The 21268-nt window shown below is 38.1% G+C and overlaps 1 protein-coding gene across 1 annotated transcript in view; it reads right to left on the reverse strand.

The window, feature by feature from the left end:
* plxdc2.S (plexin domain containing 2 S homeolog) overlaps positions 1-21268 on the reverse strand; it is a gene marked incomplete at its 5' end in the record, with an annotated part of 248605 nt that overhangs the window by 69150 nt on the left and 158187 nt on the right. Inside the window, 2 exon segments of the mRNA NM_001093186.1 lie at positions 8296-8414; positions 11922-12044. Of these exon segments, the coding sequence (NP_001086655.1) occupies positions 8296-8414; positions 11922-12044 (242 nt within the window).

Below are 21268 nucleotides of genomic sequence, written 5' to 3' on the forward strand. Positions count from 1 at the left end.
GCAGAGAGTGCTGTGTGTCATAAAACCATCACTGATCTTTCGTATAACCAACAGATGGCGCTGTGTGATATTGCCATCACTGTACATCCTTTATTCAACCAACAGATGGCGCTGTGTGATATTGCAGTTACTGTTATTCTTTGATATAACCAACAGATGGCGCTGTGTGATATTGCAGTCACTGTTATTCTTTGATACAACCAACAGATGGTGCTGTGTGATATTGCAGTTACTGTTATTCTTTGATATAACCAACAGATGGCGCTGTGTGATATTGCAGTCACTGTTATTCTTTGATATAACCAACAGATGGCGCTGTGTGATATTGCAGTCACTGTTATTCTTTGATACAACCAACAGATGGCGCTGTGTGATATTGCAGTCACTGTTATTCTTTGATACAACCAACAGATGGCGCTGTGTGATATTGCAGTTACTGTTATTCTTTGATACAACCAACAGATGGCGCTGTGTGATATTGCAGTTACTGTTATTCTTTGATATAACCAACAGATGGCGCTGTGTGATATTGCAGTCACTGTTATTCTTTGATACAACCAACAGATGGCGCTGTGTGATATTGCAGTCACTGTTATTCTTTGATATAACCAACAGAGGGCGCACTGTTATTCTTTCATAAAACCAACAGAGGGCATTGTGGGATATTGCAGTCTCTCCCCAAGTGAACTGTTGGTATAGGAATGATTAAAAGTGACTGCAATCTCAGCTACTGCCCGCTGACCCGAGTATAAGCCGAGGTAGACTTTTTCAGCACATTTTGGATGCTGAAAAACTCGGCTTATACTCGAGTATATACGGTAATCCTTATTGGAAGCAAAATCATCTTATTGGGTATGAAGATCCAAATTACTGAAACATCCTTTATCCAGAAAACCGTGGGTCCCAAGCATTCTGGATAACAGGTCCCATACCTGTAGTAATAATAATATTAAAAGAAAACCTAAGCTATCAAGCAAGCACAGGTTTCAAGAAGTTGCATCAAAAGCCAGTTTTGAACAGAAGTAAGAATTTCTGAGAAGAGTTTGGGGTATTTCAGGAATAAGCAGATCTTCTTTTAACATTCAATTCAGTCCAAGCAGCAGCCCAGACAAGCCAGAAATAATGTTAAGTACATGAGCAATACCAGTTAAGGTGGATCTAGATACCAAGTTTATTCTAAAATGGATAAATGTTCCACTTTTCCATTGTTCTTTGGACATTGCCCAGATTATGGATATAAAACCTCCATTTATGTACAAAAGGACAGCTCATACAAGTGCATTGTGGCTAGTTAAGCAAATAATAGATCAGATAATAGATAAGATTTATAGTATACAATCGGATACTTCAGAATGTATCGGTGTTCTACTGTGTATCCTGTGCTTGAATGGCTGCCCCCGTGGCTACACAGCAGCTTGTTTATATAAACTATAGTTGTGTTTCTGAAGCAAACACACCAGTTTTACCAGTGCAAGGGAGCAGTACATTATAACTGAATTACTTTAAAACTCTTTAATTATTTGGTGTTACTTTTCCTTTAATAGCTGCACTTCCAGGTGGAAGCAGGTGGGACTAGCAGAGTCAAAGAAAGCAAAATAAAGGACAATAAATTGCATGCATTAAAAAAAATTCCTGCCCCATCCCTCAGGCTCAAAAACTTTCCTTTGCATGTCTGGAACTTTTTGAAATACTGTACAAAGGAGTTAGGGGAAGAGAAAGAGTAAGACTGATAGAATTGGGGTGCATCGGAGCATAAGTGGGTGGGATACAGGTTGCCACAAAATGGTATTACAAATATACTGCCAGGAATATTGCCAGTAAAATTTTTAATATCTACCTTGGCAGGTGTTTTACTGACTAGGCCGGTAAAATACTGGCTGGATATCAACTTTACTGAAATACCAGAAGGATATTTAGAGCAAGGCCAGACGTGGCGTTTTTACGTCGCGTTTTAAAAAAAAAACCAACCAGGCATAAATACGCTACTGAAACCACATATGACTGCCAACATGCGTTTTTCATCACATAAGATTCTTTTCCCAACATGCACTTCTCATTGTTCTCATTAAATTTGGACCCCATATTTAAATTATGCTGCGTATTTACATAAAGTGTGGTTTCAAACGTGCAGATCCCATAGAGTCTATTGATTTGGTAGTCTCTTGACGTATTTGCGTTTCTGCTAAATCCTGTGGCGGATTTCAGATTGCAAGCGCCCTGTGTGAATTGCCATAGTGCGTTTTCCATTAGTTTCAGTGGAAGTGCAGTTTATGCGTATTTACGCCTGGCTGTTCTTTTTTAAAAACACAACGTAAAAACACCACGTCTGGCCTTGTCCTTAGAGAACTTCTCCCTTTTAAAAAGTACAGGATAAGTAATATTTCCCAAATATAAAACTTACAAGCCTATTACCTTGTAGCAGATGTGACCCATAGCGATCTGTAACACTGTAGGGCACTTCTAGGACTTTTCATATGGTCCTCAAAGGACCAGTCAAACCAAAAAGTAACATATAGGAGCCTATTTATTAAAATTTGCGGTAAATTTTTTGCCATTATTCAAGAAAATGCCAATGTCAATTTTTTTTGTTATAGGCAGAGATTTATTAACTTGAATTTTTGAGATTTATCAATTTAAAAAATTGTTCTTTTATCAATTTAAAAAATTGTTCTTGTAGAAGTCAGTGGGGAGGTCTATTTTTAACATTTAAGCTATATTTAATTTATTTACTTTATTTTTAAAAAATTATAAAAAAAACTAATGGAACAATGTGATTCTTATTGAGATTGAGTTTTTTTCCAGATATGAAAGCAATGTTCCCATTTTGAGTTCTCTGCAAATATAGTAACAATCAATAAAAAACATTGCCATTCTGCTTAAAAGATGGGATAACCGGTAGCTCAATCTCTCGTGAGCCTACAGTTTTCTTTTAGACAGAGGAGAAACTGCACACAGACACCATGCTTGTTTTGTTTCAAGAAGATATAACTTTATTAAGACTTCTGCATTAACAGACAAAGATCATGTCACATGACACTGTATCAGATCAGTATGGGATCTGTATGAGAGCACACCCATTACTGAATATCTTAAAGGGGTTGTTCACCTTTGCGATAACTTTTTGTATGATGTAGAGAGTGATATTCTGAGACAATTTGCAATTCGTTTTAATTTTTTATTGTTTAAGGTTTTTGAGTTATTTAGCTAATTCAGCAGTTTTTCAATTTGCATCTTAAGCAATCTGGTATCTAGGGTCCAAATTACCCTAGCAACCATGCATTAATTTGAATAGGAGACTGGAATATGAATAGAAGAGGGTCTAAGCAGAAAGATAAGTAATAAAAGTAGCAATATTAATACATGTATAGAGCATTTGGTTTTTAGAAGGGGTCAGCGACGCCCATTTGAAAGCTGGAAAGAGTCAGGAGAAAAAGGCAAATAACTGAAAAACTATACAAAATAAATAATGAAAACCAATTGAAAAGTTGCTTTGATTTGGCCATTCTATAACATACTAAACGTTACCTTAAAGGTGAACCACCCCTTTTACACATTGCAATCATAAAACCTTGATTGGGTTTAATGTTTTTTTAAAATCCTAATTTAAAAAGTTTTAAAAAAAGTTTTAAAAAGTTGTTATATATTTGTGGGGGTGTTGCCCCTGTTTATTGTTTGTGTAATAACTAAAACCATCTAATAAACTACCTTCTCCTCCTCCCACAATTGCTTGTAAGAACAAGGAAGTAGGAAAAGCAGTTTCAACCTCAATGTTTGCCCTGTTCAACTTAAGAAATAACCAAAACCTTAGCTTTTTCTTAAAGGGCTAGGTCACCTTTAAGTGAATGTTCAGTATGGTACTGTACATTCTTAGCAACTTCCCAATTTTTATTTGTTTTGGAATTATTTGTCTTCCTCCACTGCCTCTTTCCGGCTTTAAAATGGGGGTCATTGACCTCAGCTGCCAAAAGGCACTTCTCTTTCTGTTCAAGCCCTCTTCTATTCATATTCCCATTAAAAGAACTGCTTGGTTGCCAGGGTAAATTGGACTCTAGCAACCAGGCTGCTGCAGAAATTTCATGCTGGAAAGCTACCAAGTAAAAATCTAAACAATTTAAAAATCATAAATAATTAAAAATGAATTGCAAATTGTCTCAGAATACCACTGTCTACTAAATTTTAATTTAAAGGTAAACTACCCCTTTTATTAAAGCAAAAGCTATATTCAGAACAAATGTTATTCATTGAATTGATGCTGAACACAGGGTTATACTGGCCATTTACAGTAAGTCACACTGAGCCTGTGGGGAAAGCCTTTATAACAGAGTCTTATAAAGAATTCCGCATCCAGCGAATTCCCTAAATGAAAGTACTCAACTTCTTCCCACAGATCATTGACAGTGCAAGTTGTTTCTGCAGCGTCTAGTTGAACTGCTTTAGAAAAGGCAGGTCTCAAAAGAATAAAACACAGTCTACTGTCCTGATACTCTTTTAGCATTGCTTTCAGATCTGTTACGCTTTTATCTACCAGCTTAGAGAACCCCAAATTTTTCCAAAATTGTGATAGAGATAATAGTTAACATTTTAGTGATGCCATTAAAATCCCATGAAATCAACTCCTCTAAAGAATATGTAAATAAAATGAACAAATAAACACCCAAGAATCCATCCCATTTAGTTTAATGACACAATTTGCAGTACTGTTTCCCTTAAGCCGCAAGAAGAAATTCCCATTGTGTTAATTGATATAAACCTAACAGTAAATTATCTTACTACATTGGTAAAAATAGGCAACAAAATAAGTATTTTAACAAAACTAGCAAAATGTATAGATAGATAGATAGATAGATAGACAGACAGATGATAGATAGATAGATAGATAGATAGATAGATAGATAGATAGATAGATAGATAGATAGATAGATAATAGATAGATAGATGATATATAAATAGACAGACAGACAGATAGATAATAGATAGATAATAAATAGATAGATTATAGATAGATAGATAGATAGATAGATAGATAGATAGATAGATAGATAGATAGATGATAGATAGATAGATGATAGATAGATAGATGATAGATAGATAATAGATAGATAGATGATAGATAGAGAGATAAATAGATAGACAGATAGACAGACAGACAGACGATAGATAGATAATAGATAGATGATAGATAGATAGATAGATAGATAGATAGATAGATAGATAGATAGATAGATAGATAGATAGATGATAGATAATAGATAGATGATAGACAGACAGACAGACAGATGGATAATAGATAGATGATAGATAAGATAGATAGATGGATGGATAGATAGATAGATAATAGATAGATGATAGATAGATAGATGATAGATATATAGTAGGATAGATAGATAGATGATAGATAGATAGATGAATAGATAGATAATAGATAGATGATAGATAGACAGGCAGACAGACAGACAGACAGACAGATAGATGATAGATAGATGCAACAGATGCAAGTTTCTATTAAAGGCACATACCTTCTCTTCTAAAATGCTGTGTTTGCCTTGAGCTGGTACAGAAGCCCAAAACATAATACGCAACATTTCTACCCTGCATTTTAAGTTAAGCTTTAGTTCCCAGGGGTGTAACTATAAAGGAAGCAGACCCAGCGGCTGCAGAGAGGCCCAGGAGGTATAGGAGCCCCATGATGCCGTAATTCTTATACAGTTTCAATAAATATTGGTAAAACAAATCAACTCCTAAAATACCTAACGGTATTTACTTGTCTCATGCCATACACACAGCACTGCCTAGATACCAAAATAAGAGTTTTGATTCTCCCATAAGGCATCATGGGCAGAGACATGCAAATCACTCCTTTGGGTCCCTTTGGCCAACTATGCATCCATAGCTTAGATACAGCCTAATGGTTCAGAACTATATATCCAAACCTACAGACTGACTGTTTCAATCTTGCAAGATATTGGAACATGGCTTCTGAGAGGTAGGACTTGGAGAGTAGCTAAATTGGAAACCAAACCTGGTTAGGGTGAGAAGGGCTAAAAGGAGTCAAAAAGCCCTTCACTAGCAACTTACTGCAAAGTGATGCCTTCTGAAATCAGAAGGTATTTACTTGTCTCATGCCATACACACAGCACTGCCTAGATACCAAAATAAGAGTTTTAATTCTCCCATAAGGCATCATGGGCGGAGACATGCAAATCACTCCTTTATGTCCCTTTGGCCAACTATTCACCCAGCACTGCTGGTTTATAGCACAGATGCCTTTTACATGCAAAGTGTATGTCTCATGCCATGAGCTTTTCAGCAGCAATCTTATTAGCATGGGCCTTTGCAGTAGAGCAGTGCTGGCAAGAGGGAGAAAGTGAAGGAGGAGAATTCCACCAGACTGAGTGACCTTGATTACTGAAACAAATGATTAAATAAACGCTTGAAAGAAATGAAAAAAGAAGAAACCCCCCCCCATTAAAAGTGCGCCCCTCAATGATGGCGTTCTACACAGCCGCCTTCTCTGTCTACCCAGCGCCGATTCTTATGAGGAAGCCGCCTGAGTTGGTGATTTGCATGTCTCTGCCCATGATGCCTTATGGGAGAATTAAAACTCTTATTTTGGTATCTAGGCAGTGCTGTGTGTATGGCATGAGTCAAGTAAATACCTTCTGATTTCAGAAGGCTTTACTTTGCATGTAAATTGCTAGTGAACGGCTTTTTGACTCATTTTAGCCCTGCTCACCCTAACCAGGTTTGGTTTCCTATTTTGCTACTCTCCAAGTCCTACATCTCAGAAAACATGTTCCAATGTCTTGCACTGATGAGATCTAACAAGATCAAAACAGTTTGTCTGCAAGTTATTGCTTCTCAGCTTTTTGGCTAATATCAAGTGAAGTACCTTTGGAAACACTTGGTCCTCTGGCTGGCAAGATCAAGGAGGAGTATCTGTTCTAATGATCCTATGTGAAGAACGGAGAAACCATTGGTCCTCTGGACTAGGCTGGCAAGCGAACCTTGATGAAAGCTGGGTTGTGCTCCCATGAGGGAGGCATCTGATTTGCTTTTGAGTCAGGGGCAATGCACATGCACCTGACCTTGACTTCCTTTGCCCTGGCCATTAGGCGGGCGGGATGTTTTTTCTTTTTCCGTCTGACAGCTGGAGCCTTAGGGCCATTCACTGCCAACTCCAGCACCTTTTTTGTGTTTGGTTTGAACACCCTGGATGGGGTCATAGTCCTTTGGCTGGACCCCAGGCCATGACACGCCCTGGGGGAAGCTTCGGCAGAACCCAGGGTAGATGGGACTTCCCCTAGCTTTGGCGAAGGGGAGTCCAAATGACCCCAAACCCCTTCGGGGGGGATGGTGGGCCCTCCCTGTTATTAGATACCAATTTAATGGTGCTGTTATTGGCAATTTCCATCAATTTTGTTATTTTTTAGGGATGCACCGAACCCATTGTTTTGGATTTAGCCAAACCCCCAAATCCTTTGAAAAAGATTCGGCTGAATACCGAACCCTAATTTGCATATTCGGTCGGAAGGGGAAAAACGTTTTACTTTTTTTTTACAAAAAGTCACCAATTTCTCTCCCCATCCCTATTTTGTATATGCAAATTAGGATTCGTTTCACCAGGCAGAAGGATTCGGCCGAATCCAAATCCTGCTGAAAAAGGCAGAATCCTGGATTCGGTGCATCCCTATTATTTTGTAATTTCAATCATTTTGTAATTTTTGTAAACTCAAGCTATTTTTCAATTCAAGTTTTCGAGAAGAACTCGAAATTTGGCAAACTCATAGAAAAAGAAAAATATCATGTGAGTTCGCTGCATCTGAGTTGTTTCCTCAAGAGATCAAGTTGTTGATATTTTCATTTTTTTCAATAATCAAGTGAAAAAAGTGAAAATTGTAATTTTGATGCAGAAGTCCACATTTTGCGCCCATCTATAGAAGAGATGTAGATAGGAAATTCATTCATTTCAAGTATGAAGAGAATCTTGCCAGCCTCTGTTTGCTTACATTGGAAAATAGCAGGACTAGTAATGGGATAGTAGTGTCACAATTGGAGGGACATGAAAAAGGGGATGGAACTATTTTAAAAATAGTTATATACTGTAAAATTGACACTGATTAAGCTTGGTGGAATTTTTAGAATTTTGTCACACTTTAAGCAACAAGAGAGCAATGGTGTCTTTTGTTTCAACCAGATGTTGATAGCACCTGGGATGTAATAGTAATATTGGCATAGAAGATACAACTCAAGTATAAATTATGACTGCATGAGTGAAATGTTTCAATAGTTACTTACATCCTTATAGCCAAATACTATCCGCCCATCATTAATTAGCGTGGCCTGGAATGTGAAACTCCCAAGGCTGTAGTTGTCCCGTAAATGGACATGGTCCCATTGAACAACAAGCGCAGTACCTGGAAAGACCAAAGTATAATTAATAGAACGAATGACTTCCATCATCTCAGCAACTTTCTCATAGCCATCCTTTCTCTGCTCCATAAATTTCATCAGCTTCACTACCTTCGAGTCATGAGTTAGATTTTTCACTGCCCTGGAGAAATTCTTTCTGACTTTTGATGATTTTTTTTTTCACGCAACGGTGACAAAATGTTGCTGCAAAAATAAAGTGTGACGAAAATACACAGTAAAACACCTGCGGACTTCAATGCATTTTTGGCAAAAAAACAAAAAGCACAGCAAAGAACACTGACTGCTTGGAAATAGAACTGTGAAAATATGTCCACTTAAAGGAGAACCAAACCCTTTTTATTAAAATCCCCTACCCTTCATAGAGAGAAGAGGATGGCGCCAGTGAACTCCGATGCCTTTAATCTGAAACAAGGGGGTAAGTAAAGCGTTAGGGGTCTTTAACCAGGGTAACACCTAGGCTAGGAGGGGGGAAAGGGTGGTCTATGTAGGGTAGGGGTTTTTAATAAAAAGGGTTTGGTTCTCCTTTAAGTTTTACAAATTTTCACGAATCTTTCTACAGGTTCATAAATCTTAGGGGGAAGAGAAACGTGACAATCTTTAGCAATAACTCATTGTAATAGTTTACTCATTGCAAAGTAACATTTATGGATACAAAATACACATCTACAATGTTGGAGAAAATGGGATAAAGAGGGTGGCAAATACTGTTTGATACAAAATATTTGCTTATAAATGGAACAAGGTTTCAGAGGAGTTGTGTGGCTTTGCCATACCCAATTATCTAAGGAGAGTTAACTAATTATATTGATGAAAAACATCTTAGATTTAACAAAACATTTTAGTATTTTAATGTAAAATAATTACAATTGTTATACATCAGATTAAATATTGTGATTGTGGTTATATACGGGGTCGATTTATCATAATTACAATTTTTGATTATTTTTCTTCATTTGTTAAAACCTGAAAATCTCAATTGTGCACTAATGTTAGAGAAAACTCAATTAATGGCAAAAATACCTGGAAATATAAAAACACAATTCCCATTGACTTCTACATGAACTCCCCAGCTTTTAGATACTGGATTGGTTTATTTGCTGTTTTTGCACCCAAAACTCAAAATCATGAGTTTTGGAATTTGCGAATTTTTTTGGGTGCAACAAAAACAAAAAAACAAAAACTTGATAGTTCTGCCCCATGTGTTTAGAATAAATCATTACAAATCCAATAGGCCACTTTATTCTGTCTGTGTTTCCAAATTGCAGCCTTTTATCTATACAGGTAAAGGATCCGGAAACCCGATATCCAGAAAGCTCCGAATTACGGAATGGATGTCTTCCATAGATTCCATTTTATACAAATAATCCAAATTTTTAAAAATTATTTTCTTTTTCTCTGTAATAATAAAACAGTAGCTTGTACTTGATCCCAACTAAGATATAATTAACCCTTATTGGAAGCAAAACCAGCCTATAGGGTTTATTTAATGTTTACATGATTTTCTAGTAGACTTAAGGCATGAAGACCCAAATAACGGAAAGATCCGTTATCCGGAAAACCCCAGGTCCTGATCATTCTGGATAACAGGTCCCATACCTGTATATGGAAAAACCTTCTAAACTGCAGTAGCTGAGAGGCACAATTTTGGAAACGGTAAGCAGATGAAAGCCGATGCTGAGCTCATTAATTGCTCTATTGAGTATAGAAATTCTCACACGATGGGGCAGATTTACATAGGGTCGAATATCGAGGGTTAATTAAACCTCGATATTCGACTGCCGAATGTAAATCCTTCGACTTTGAATATCGAAGTCGAAGGATTTACCGCAATTCGTTCGATCGAAGGTTTTACGTGGCGACCTAGGGGGTCGAAGTTTTTTTTTAAAGAGACAGTACTTCGACTATCGAATGGTCGAATAGTCGAACGATTTTTAGTTCGAATCGTTCGATTCAAAGTCGTAGTCGAAGTAGCCCAGTCGATCGTCGAAGTAGCCAAAAAAAAACCATTCGAAATTCCTTCACTCGAGCTAAGTAAATGGGCCCCTATGTGTTTTCAGATCAATGTAAATTTATTTTTTTTCAGATTTATTATTATTATTATTTAATGTTATTGAAATAAGTGATTTAAGAGCAAGTTAACAGTGCTTTGTGCTCGAGAACTCAACATTGAGTGACCTGCTGTAAACAGGGGTTTTATTGATAAAGATGGAGTTCATTCTCCCCATCTTTACATGTGAATTATTTAATTTAAAAGTTTCTGGAAGGGCTGCTTGTCACCAGAAAATGAACTGGAAACACTAAACCAATAAGGGTTTCCCAACATCCCATAGGTTCACATTTAATGCGACCCCTCCCTTAACTTTTTCCATTGTAAAGAGATGGATTCTGGGACTCAAAGTCTTTCTGCTTTCCAGAGAATCTGTGCATTGCCCACTATGGAAAGCAGAGGGACTTGAAGTTGCAGAATCCACCACTTTACATTGGAACAAGGTGAAGGAGGGGTTGTATAACATGGTAAATTAGTCGAAAATACAACATATTCTTATAGTTGCCATATAGTATATATGTGCCTTAGCCCCAAGTTTCCATTCTTTCATTATTTTCTGTCTTTGTTAATTTATAATGTGCAGGAAATTGGTTTATTTCATTGTCATCAACCTACATTCTGCCCAGTAATATGAGGGCTCAGATGCAAAATTTGCACCAGCTCCCCCTCCATCTTTCTTACTGATAATGAGTTAAAAAGCGAAAACTCTCTGACCTCATTGTGACAACATTTTTCACACTGAACTATCTCCCACTGCCTGTGAATGCAGAAGGTGCCTCCCTTCTGAAAGTGCCCCTTGGTGTGAGTTGTGAAAATGTCAACAGGTCAAGTCGGCAGCATATTGGCCTGTGTATGGGTCCCTCCAACGGCTTTACCTGACCAATATCAGCTCATTTATGCAGTAGTCACCTCAATGGCCTGTATCCCCTTCACAGTGATCTAGTCGCTTGGATCAACCCAATATTGACCACCTTAAGGTGTACAAATAAGGGAAAGATCTGCTACTTTGGCATCCTCACCAAATGAGCAGATCTTCCAATGTATGACCACCTAAAGATTGTATGAGGCATTGAGCTGCCTAGAAAGTAGAAAACTCTACTCTCTATTGATGAGCATGCTCGTTAACCCTGTCAACTCAGCTCAATATCTGGGGATAAGCTTTGACTCCTCTCTCACTTTCTCAGATCATATTGACACCACTGTCAAAACTTGTTACTTTTTCTTACGCAATATTGCCAAAAATTATCCCTTTCTTTCTGCATTTCTGCAAAGTATGTGAGATTGAAATTCAGCATTACGATAATAAGTATATAAAAGTCTCCAGTGACTATAATAAATATAAGCACTTACTAATACAGAACACACTGTGGCTTTGAAGCATGAACAATATTGGAAGCAGAATTATGCAAAAATTACAGAACCATAATGTTTTTCTATTACGTACCATTATCAAAGTATCTGACGGTTGAATTTCTGGACACGCTCGGATCAAAATTGGCCATTAAGGGAGCAATATACTGCGTGGCGGTCAGCATTCGATGGACCACTTCTCCTGTATAAATAAAACCTAAAGAAAACATTAAGAGATTGTAACTGATTTCTGGTTCAACTTCAGGGAATTCAAAATCCTAATGCAGGCAACTAATATAATATAGAAGTGCCGATTCATCAAGAACCCGATTTATAATGTGTGAGGTTCCTTTGCAAAGATTTAGAGAAAGCACAGCACTGTAAAATATCTCCAAAAACTGGAAAAGAAATGAAAGCCCATTAGCCCATGACTAATGTTACCAGTGCCGCCATTGCCCGAGCCACAGTCCTTGCACACATCATTATTGAATGCCAAATTACCAGTTAGAAACATTGAGAACGATAAGTACATGATATATTTTATTCATGAAAGATCTTGTGCAATATGAAAGCTATAGGCTGCTTTATGTGATATATTTTTTATGTAGAATACCTTGGTTTTTGATGGCTCATTAGACCAATACCAAATGAAAAAAAACTAAGGTACAGTAGAAGTGTAAACAAATGTAAGATTGAACTCTTCTAAACAATTTTGCACTTTACATTAAATTTTTTTCTGGTTTTGCCCTGTAAAGACTAGGGGGCAAATTCACTAAAGTGCGAAGCGCCTAACGCTAGCCCAAATTCACCAGCGTGACATAATTTTGTTACTTCGCCGATTTACTAACAGGGGGTGCTGGCGTAAATTCGCTAGCAAAGTGGACCTACTCTAGCGCTACTTCGCACCCTTACGCCAGGCGAAGTTGCACTATGGCAAAGGGACGTAACTACGCTAATTCACTAATTTGCGCAATTTACTTTAGTCACTTACTGAACGTTACCTCTTGCGCCAGACTTGCCTTCGCCAACTCAGACCAGGCGAAGTGCAATAGAGTAGATAGGGATTGCTTCAAAAAAAGTTGAAATTTTTTCTAAGTCCCAAAAAACTCTGGCGTCGTTTCCTTTTTTAAGGGTGATAGGCTGAAAAAGATCTTACATTTTTTTGGGGTACCCTCCTTCCCCCCTACACTTCCTAACATATGGCACCTAAACTATACAGTGGGCACATGTATAGGGCAAAATGACAACTCTATTTTATTTTATGAAGCTTTCCCAGGCCTGTGTAGTGTAATGTATTTGCTGCTACATATACGTCCATTGTACTTTAACTTGGCGCCTTATGCAAATTAGGCATCACTAGCATAACTGCGCTTTCCTTGCCGAATTAACGCTAGCGCTACTTCGTTACCGTTTGCCTCCCTTAGCGCAACTTTTAGTGAATTAGCGGTGCCCTGGCGAAGTATGGCGAAGCCTGCGCTAGCGCAACTCCGCAGGTTAGTGAATTTGCCCCTTGCGTGTACTCTCATTCGCCCCCCCCCCCATATAACCCAAGCTTTCCCAGTACCCTGTGAACTGCAACCTGCAAGGCAGGGGAGCACAAGCAGAACTGCCCGTGTGTAAGGGCCATAATGCATGCAGCGGTCAAATGTGAAGGCTCCACATACACCTCCCCCACTCCATTTAGCTGCCAGAACTACGGGTATGGGATCCATTATCCGGAAGCCCATTATCCGCAAAACTCTGAATTACGGAAAGGCAATCTCCCATAGGTAACATTTCATCCAAATAATCCCTATTTTTACGAATGATTTCCTTTTTCTCTATAATAATAAGACAATAAAACAATATCTTGTACTTAATCCCATTTAAGATATAATTAATCCTGGTTTTCTAGTAGAATTAAGGTATGAAGATCCAAATTATGGAAAGATCCCTTATCCAGAAATCCCTGAGCATTCTGGATAACAGGCAAATATCAGGGGAGATTATTTTTTAAATTTTTTTTTACCATATAGGCACCTGGGGGTTGACCCCCTAAAACTGCCACCCTAGGTACGCGTCAATGAGTGATGATGTGGTAAATATGGCCCTAGGCAGGGGTCATTTTGGGAATTTCTCCACTGGCACTCTGACATAAGCCTAACAGTGAATATTATATGTCAAGGCAGATTGTTATTTGTTCAACATGAATTTAAGAGAGTACTGTAATAATTTAGAGCTAACATGACCTAAAAGCAATTTCTCATATTTCATACTGTTTAGCCAAGAAAGTCTAATATTGGCAGGAAAGACAAAATCCAGTATGCTTTTTCAATTAACAGTTCATATTCCTGTCAGTTAAACTTTGCCATTTAAATAATCAAAGTTAGCTAGAGCACATGATTGTTCACAAGATCCTAATTTCTCAACCATATTTTATTTCTCAAAATTAGTCCCGCAAGTAACAATGTAAGTCTACTATGGGTAATAAACACTGTATAGTCTGTAATAAATATCAGTTCATACAACAAATTAACCCAGGAGCACTATACATATTAATAAACTGTCATATCTAAGTTCCTGTGTGCACCACAGTTTTGCCTAAGGACCTTACTCAAGTATTCCAACTATCTGATGTTGTGGAACTTCAAGAACTGGAGACCACTTGAGGTGAAAAGATAACATTTTTTGACACAAGCTCAGTGGATTCTGAACTTGAGAACCCTGAACAAAGAAATCGCATTGGTTTTAAAAACTTGGGAACTTATGAAATAAGAACTTACGGGCATAAAAGGTCTTTACCATTGCGAGAGTATAGTGATATGTTTTCAAAGCACAGAAAGACAAAGAACCCATATAACTAATCAGATGGTTCTTCCTCAAGCTCAAGGTGATAATGATCAAGCTAGCTTCAGAACAGAATCCATCCAAGTCCTGGGGGAATCTGCATACACAGAATTGTATTCTTTCTCACTGCCAAATAAGCTTCCAACAACCATCTTCTCTACTGATCAACCAGTGAAGCTTAGACCATGATAATATCGTGAAGTGTCTTTCTCTGCATTAAGACTTGGGTTATATTATATATAAGAGTTCCTTAGTGTTGTGTACAGTTGGGCTTTTTCTTCTTACACCAAGGAAGGCAGGGAGGATAAACAGTTACAGTATGTTCCCTAGCTATCGCTGTAAGTTCATCTTTGTCTATCAGCATGGAGAGTAGAACAAACAAAAAATTAAGTAGACCAAAATATAGGAAAAAACATAATTTCAGGTCTCATGGGCCCATTTACTTAGCTTGAGTGAAGGAATAGAGGAAAAATAGTTTGAATTTCGAATGTTTTTTTTTTGGCTACTTCGACCTTCGACTACGACCTTAGACTTCGAATAGAACGATTCGAACTAAAAATCGTTTGACTATTCGATAGTCGAAGTACTGTCTCTTTAAAAAATCTTCGACCCCCTAGTTTGCCACCTAAAACCTACCGAGGCCAATGTTAGCCTATGATGAAGGTCCCCATAGGCTTCGTAACAATTTTCTGATAGAAGGAATATCCTTCGATCGATGGATTAAAATTCTTCGAATAGTTCGATTCGAAGGATTTTACTAAGACGGTCGAATATCGAGGGTTAATTAACCCTCGATATTCGACCATAGGTAAATGTGCCCCTCAGTGTCTAGAGAATATAATTACTCCATCTATGTGCCTACTATAACATATAAACTATGTTAGGGGAAGCCTTACAGTGAAAACTGCCAACTAGCAACTGCCGCCAAAGTGATATAAAGCAACATGCCTAACAGCCATATTTACAGTATTATGCATCAATTAAATTGGTCTCTTGCAGATCAATTTAAAATCATATAACAAAATGTATTCAATTAAATATCTTATCCAATGTTTTCTATGCTGATCTAACACATTGTTTGTTTTTCATTCTAAGGCTTCTGCTGCTCGTTATACATATTTTTCCTACAGATGTGCCTCATGCATCCGAATTGCATTTCTATCTCAAACTCTATATTTCAAGCTGCAGCAAGAAAACTGCCTTGCTATCGATTCTACGAATCTCATCTACTCTGTATAGTTCAGGTTAAAAAGGTTTACAACAAATGTATTCTTTGCAAGAATGTGGCCCAGGCCATTTTCCATGTGAATTCAGCTTCACTGTAGGACTATAAAGGTAGTAAGTAGTACAGAGGTCAGACCAGGCCCATACTTAACATATAGGTACCTGAGGGCCCATGCCTGCGGTGGAAGCCCTTGGGCAAATTAAAACATGCAGGGGAAAAAATTGCTGCCGTCCGATATTTGACATCTAAATCCAATGGATGAGCTGAGGGGTTGGCTGAAGCTCTGCAAACTGGAATGTGTGCCGTACAGCAGGTCCTTCTGGGTTTACATCCAATGCCTAGGGTGGCACCAGACCGAAACACAGCCCTATGTAAGACTGGGGTCATGTTGTTTGGGTTGAGTAAAATGCTATGTTCATTGTATAGCACTATTGCACTCTTGTACACATGTATATTGTTGTTAAAGATGAGGATGAGGATGATGATGATGATGATGATGAAAGAAAAAGGATGCAGAGGCTCTACACAACAATTTTCAAAGCAAAAAGAAGATTACAGGAAACTTAAAAAACGATTTATACACAAAAAAACCTCTGATATGAGTAACTTTTATCTCCCCAAAGGGCTACATTATAAAATCCTTGTATATAGCGCTCAATTTGGTCAGGCTCCAAAAGCCAAGTATTTTAACTGGATTTAAAGGAAAACATTTTAGCTCACTTTGTAAGGTTTATGCATTCATTATGCCTAATGAAAAAACAGTCACAAATAATTGATTCTTCTCATAAATTATTAAAAGTTCAATTTCCTTATCGTTCACTCTTTTTTTGTTGTTGCTGGAAACCAAGTTGAAGAAAGTCTATCATGCAAGTCATTAAACGTTTAAAGTTATTAAACTTTCTAGACAATCGCTTTCAGATGAATCCATATTGTTTCCTTAATTCAATTTCAGGGAATTCATTTGAATCAAGCCTAAGCATTGTCCATTAAATTCTGCTTGAATACAGAACATTGCTGCTTTCAAATAGCCCGGCACGCACACATCAAAAGTATGGTACAGTAAGCAGTGGTAGGAGAGTCTATGCATGACCTTCACATTTAAAAACACTTGACACAAGGCAAATTAAAAAGGTACAACAAATGTTAAAGAATATATAAGAACAATATATGTAAGGCCTTTAAAAAGCTGAGCACAGATGACTCTAATCCCCCACCCACAATGTTCTGATAGGTGGGACACTTTGCTCTATGTATACATACAATAAACATTATTATCATCATGATTGATTATTTATATATAATACACAAGAGCCATGAATATCCTGTAAATGATATCCTTATAAACGGTGAGTTCTGATGTCATCAGTTATAAACGGTGAGTTCTGATGTCATTTCTGTCACATGACTCAGTGAAACTTGTGTATTATAATAAATAAAGTACCACCAGTTGAAAAATATGAGGATATTAGAAGTTACCTTGGAGTTTCATGACCTGTATAAAAACACTAGGCCTTCGGCCTCATGTTTTTATATGGTCATGAAACTCCTCGGTAACTTATAATATCCTTATATTTTACAAGAGGGGGTACTTTATTCACTATATTACCAACGAAATGTGTTTCCACCTTCCACCTATAGAGCTCTTTTGATGCCATACTGGAAGTATTTTGCACACTATAAAATACTGAAAGTGTATAACCTACCTGACCTCTTCTTTAAGGATTTCTCTGTCTGTACTTCATTTTAATAAGGGCTTGTCCAGCTATGATTGTGCAAGAAACAGAGGTTTTTATTTATTTAGGAAGCTATGTTAGATGGTGGTCAGGGTTCTGCATGACGAGTGTCTGGAATAGAAACAAGTTCCCTAAAGCTAAACCCGCAGGCCCCATGAGTTCAAGGGAAGTGTCTGTTGCATCTACCTACATTTGGTTTTCATTACTGTACCAATAAACTGCATCAGCTTAAAGGAAAACTATGCCCCAAAATGAATACTTAACCAACAGATAGTTTATATCATTTAACGTTGCCTATTAAAGAATCTTACCAAACTTGAATACATATTTCAGTAGATATTGCCCATTTACATATTTTACCTTGTGCCACCATTTTGCGATGGTCTGTGTGCTGCCTCAGAGATCACGTGACAGGAAATACTGCAGCTCTAACTGTAACAGGAAGAAGTGTGGAAATATAGAACTTTGTCCATTTATTAGCTCATGTGGCCTAACATGATTGTTTATTTAGATGAAACAGGGTTTTACACATTTGCTGCTTTGGCCGATATATGTTTATAGAGACCTACATTGTTCTGGGAGTATAGTTTTTCTTTAATGGTACATCACACACAAATGCACCCCATAAGCACATCTTATTTCCAAGTATTTCAGGAGCTTAGTCTGAATCATCGCATGTGGTAGCTCCATGTTCTGTTACGTACCTCCCAACATTTTGGAGATAAAATGAGGGACAAAAAAGTTGCCGCAATTTTTTTTTAGAACAAACCCATTTTTGTGGCCACACACCCTAATTACCATGTTCATTTTACAAAATCTGGCAGGTTATAAAAGTTATACATATTCCTGTGTTTTTTTTCAGTTATTAAAGTTTTGCTATGAAGGTGAATTTCCCTTTAAGCTGTGAGTAAATTTTCCCAAGGGACCTGTTATCTTATATTGTTACAGAATAAACAGGACCTGGGGCTTTTTGGCTAACAGATCTCACTTGCTTATCTAGAAATTGTTGCAAATGTATCTTATCTTCTGTTGTGGCTGTTCTGGGCTCTCTGCCAAAAGCCAATTAAGTTAGAAACATTGTTTCTTTTTCTGGCTGTTCAGTGCAAAGAAAAACGGGACTTTCCAGTACAAATGAGGGACTGCAGGTTGAGCTGTCAAAAGAGGGACTGTCCCTCCCAAACGGGACAGTTAGGAGGTATGCTGTTAAGCAGGAGAGGCAAGGATCTACTGTACAGAGATTTAGACAACCCATGTGAATCTAATGGTGATTCCAGGAAACTTATATTAAAGGTTATGTGCATAACGCAAAGTTCTTTTTTCTTAAAACATTATTATTTTTCTGGTTTGTGTCGATCATGAGAAAAACCACATTATAAAAATATATATGACAGGCATTTCTGATGTACAGATCCTTGTAGGAGAAGGAAAGCTTAGCAAAACTGATAGCGTATCTATCGCAGCATATGGTGTCTCCATGTTTATCTGCAATAATGGGATTTTGCAATTTATATGTAGCTTAGATTCCCCACACTAACAATATAGGGGATACTGAGCAATCCTGTCATGCGCAGTTAGAAACAGCCGATAGATATGTACACCTGATCATTTTCTTCCAGCACAGGAGAAATTCGTTTTTGCATGATTTTCAGATGAAAAACAATTTATTGACAGAATACATTAAGCTCACAGCTGAAAAAGTTCTTGCACGTCTCTGCTTGTTCATTAAAGTGGGAAAATTGCCTACAAACATTGCACTGTTATGATTCCAAAAAACTGAAATGAATGAAAGATGGGCCCTGGGATGGGGTTGGTTTTTGGAAGGGCTTCCAAGGTCAAAAATGCCTGCCCAATTTCCAAATTAGGAAAACCGGGCAGGATTCTCCTACAACAATAAATCCATGGAATCTTGTCATCTGCCAGACCCTTTAATAATGACAAGGGGTCATTCACTGACACCCAGGGTGCAAGAGTACTAAGGAGTACAAAAGTGTGCCCTTAGTGCTGATTTAAAAGGATAAGAGATTCCAAAGATCTGAATGACAAGTACAATTTCAGGACAGGTGGGGTATGTGAGGGGGACACCTACAAGCACCACCTGCCCATCCCATATGAATGCATAACACAGGCAGTTCTGAATTAAAGAAGGCACAACGTTCTCTCGCACCCTATGCTGATTCTTCTACATGCAGGACTCAAAGAGCAAAAAACATGACTGCATTGCAAGATGTCTGATGAAGGAGCGCACCTCTGAAATGTTACACTTAAACATGCAGGGGTAATCCCCGTTTGCATGGAGTGTGCTGGTAATTGTTTCCAGAATACTTTGGAGCAGGGTTGCCACCTGTCCGGATTTGAAGCAGACAATCCGGTTTTGAGTCCGGGTCAAGACAGTCTGCCTGGTTTTCCAAATAAGGAAAACCGGGCGGAACCTCCATTGACTGACACAGTGATCAGCCAATCACTGACCGCCACGGCATAGCCCCACCCCGTCATGTCTCTCGCTCCGCCCGCAACGTCAATTCTAACATCATTGCACCGCCCTCTGCCCAGATTGTGGGCCACAGAAAGGTGGCAACCCTACACATACTGTGCACCAGACCATCTCTTCATAAGAGGCCAGGGTGTGCTGGTAGTTTATCCATTGTGCATTAAAGTGGTGACCATCATGCACTGTACCTTAGCATACAAATTTTAAAGGTATGAATAAAGCAACGTAATTTTAATTTGAAATCGTGTTCGAGTGAATCCGTTAAGTGTTGTGATATAGAAGAGGTTTCTCAGGCCAGGAACCCGGATTCAGAGACATGTGATGTCTGGAACCAATCAGAGATCCCACACACTGAAGTAAAAGTTTGTGCATTAAATATACAGTATATACTCGAGTATAAGCCGTCTCGAGTACAAGCCGAGGTACCTAATTTTACCTCCAAAAACTGGGAAAGCTTATTGACTCGAGTATAAGCCTAGGGTGAGCAATGCAGCAGCTTCTGGTAAGTTTCAATCAAAAAATGGAGGGTTTCTGCTCCCATTGGAGGTACCGGCGTCTCGTTTTTGGATGCCGACGGCCATTCTTGGATGCCAGCGACTATTCTTGGATGCCAGCGACTATTCTTGGAGACTATTCTTGGACGCCCTCGACTATTCTTAGACGCAGGCGACTATTCTTGGAGACTATTCTTGGACGCCGTCGACTATTCTTAGACGCCGGCGACTATTTTTAGACGCCGGCGACCGTTTTTGCGCTTGACCCGAGTATAAGCCGAGGTAGAGTTTTTCAGCATATTTTGTGGGCTGAAAAACTCGGCTTATACTCAAGTATATACGGTAAGGAGTTTTCTGTAATTCAGATCACCATACCTCAAGTCTACAAAAAATAAACAGCTTACAGCTCTTTTGCAGTAAAGATCTGTGCCTCCAAAAAAGCTCCTGTACAATATACTGAATATATATACACACACACATAAGGATATAATATAAGGATGATTAGGAAATAATTCAGATTATTGGTACATGGCAGCTCAGAATTATCTTAGTACACTTAGCATCAGAATTTGATTATCAGCCCTGTAACATCTGCTTATTTGACAGGCAAACCCATAAGTTTAGCTTTATAACAGCTGCTCAAAGCACACTGAGCATTTGCAGTATCACAGACAC

This window comes from Xenopus laevis, chromosome 6S (assembly GCF_017654675.1).
Source record: "Xenopus laevis strain J_2021 chromosome 6S, Xenopus_laevis_v10.1, whole genome shotgun sequence".
NCBI classification, from domain to species: domain Eukaryota; kingdom Metazoa; phylum Chordata; class Amphibia; order Anura; family Pipidae; genus Xenopus; species Xenopus laevis.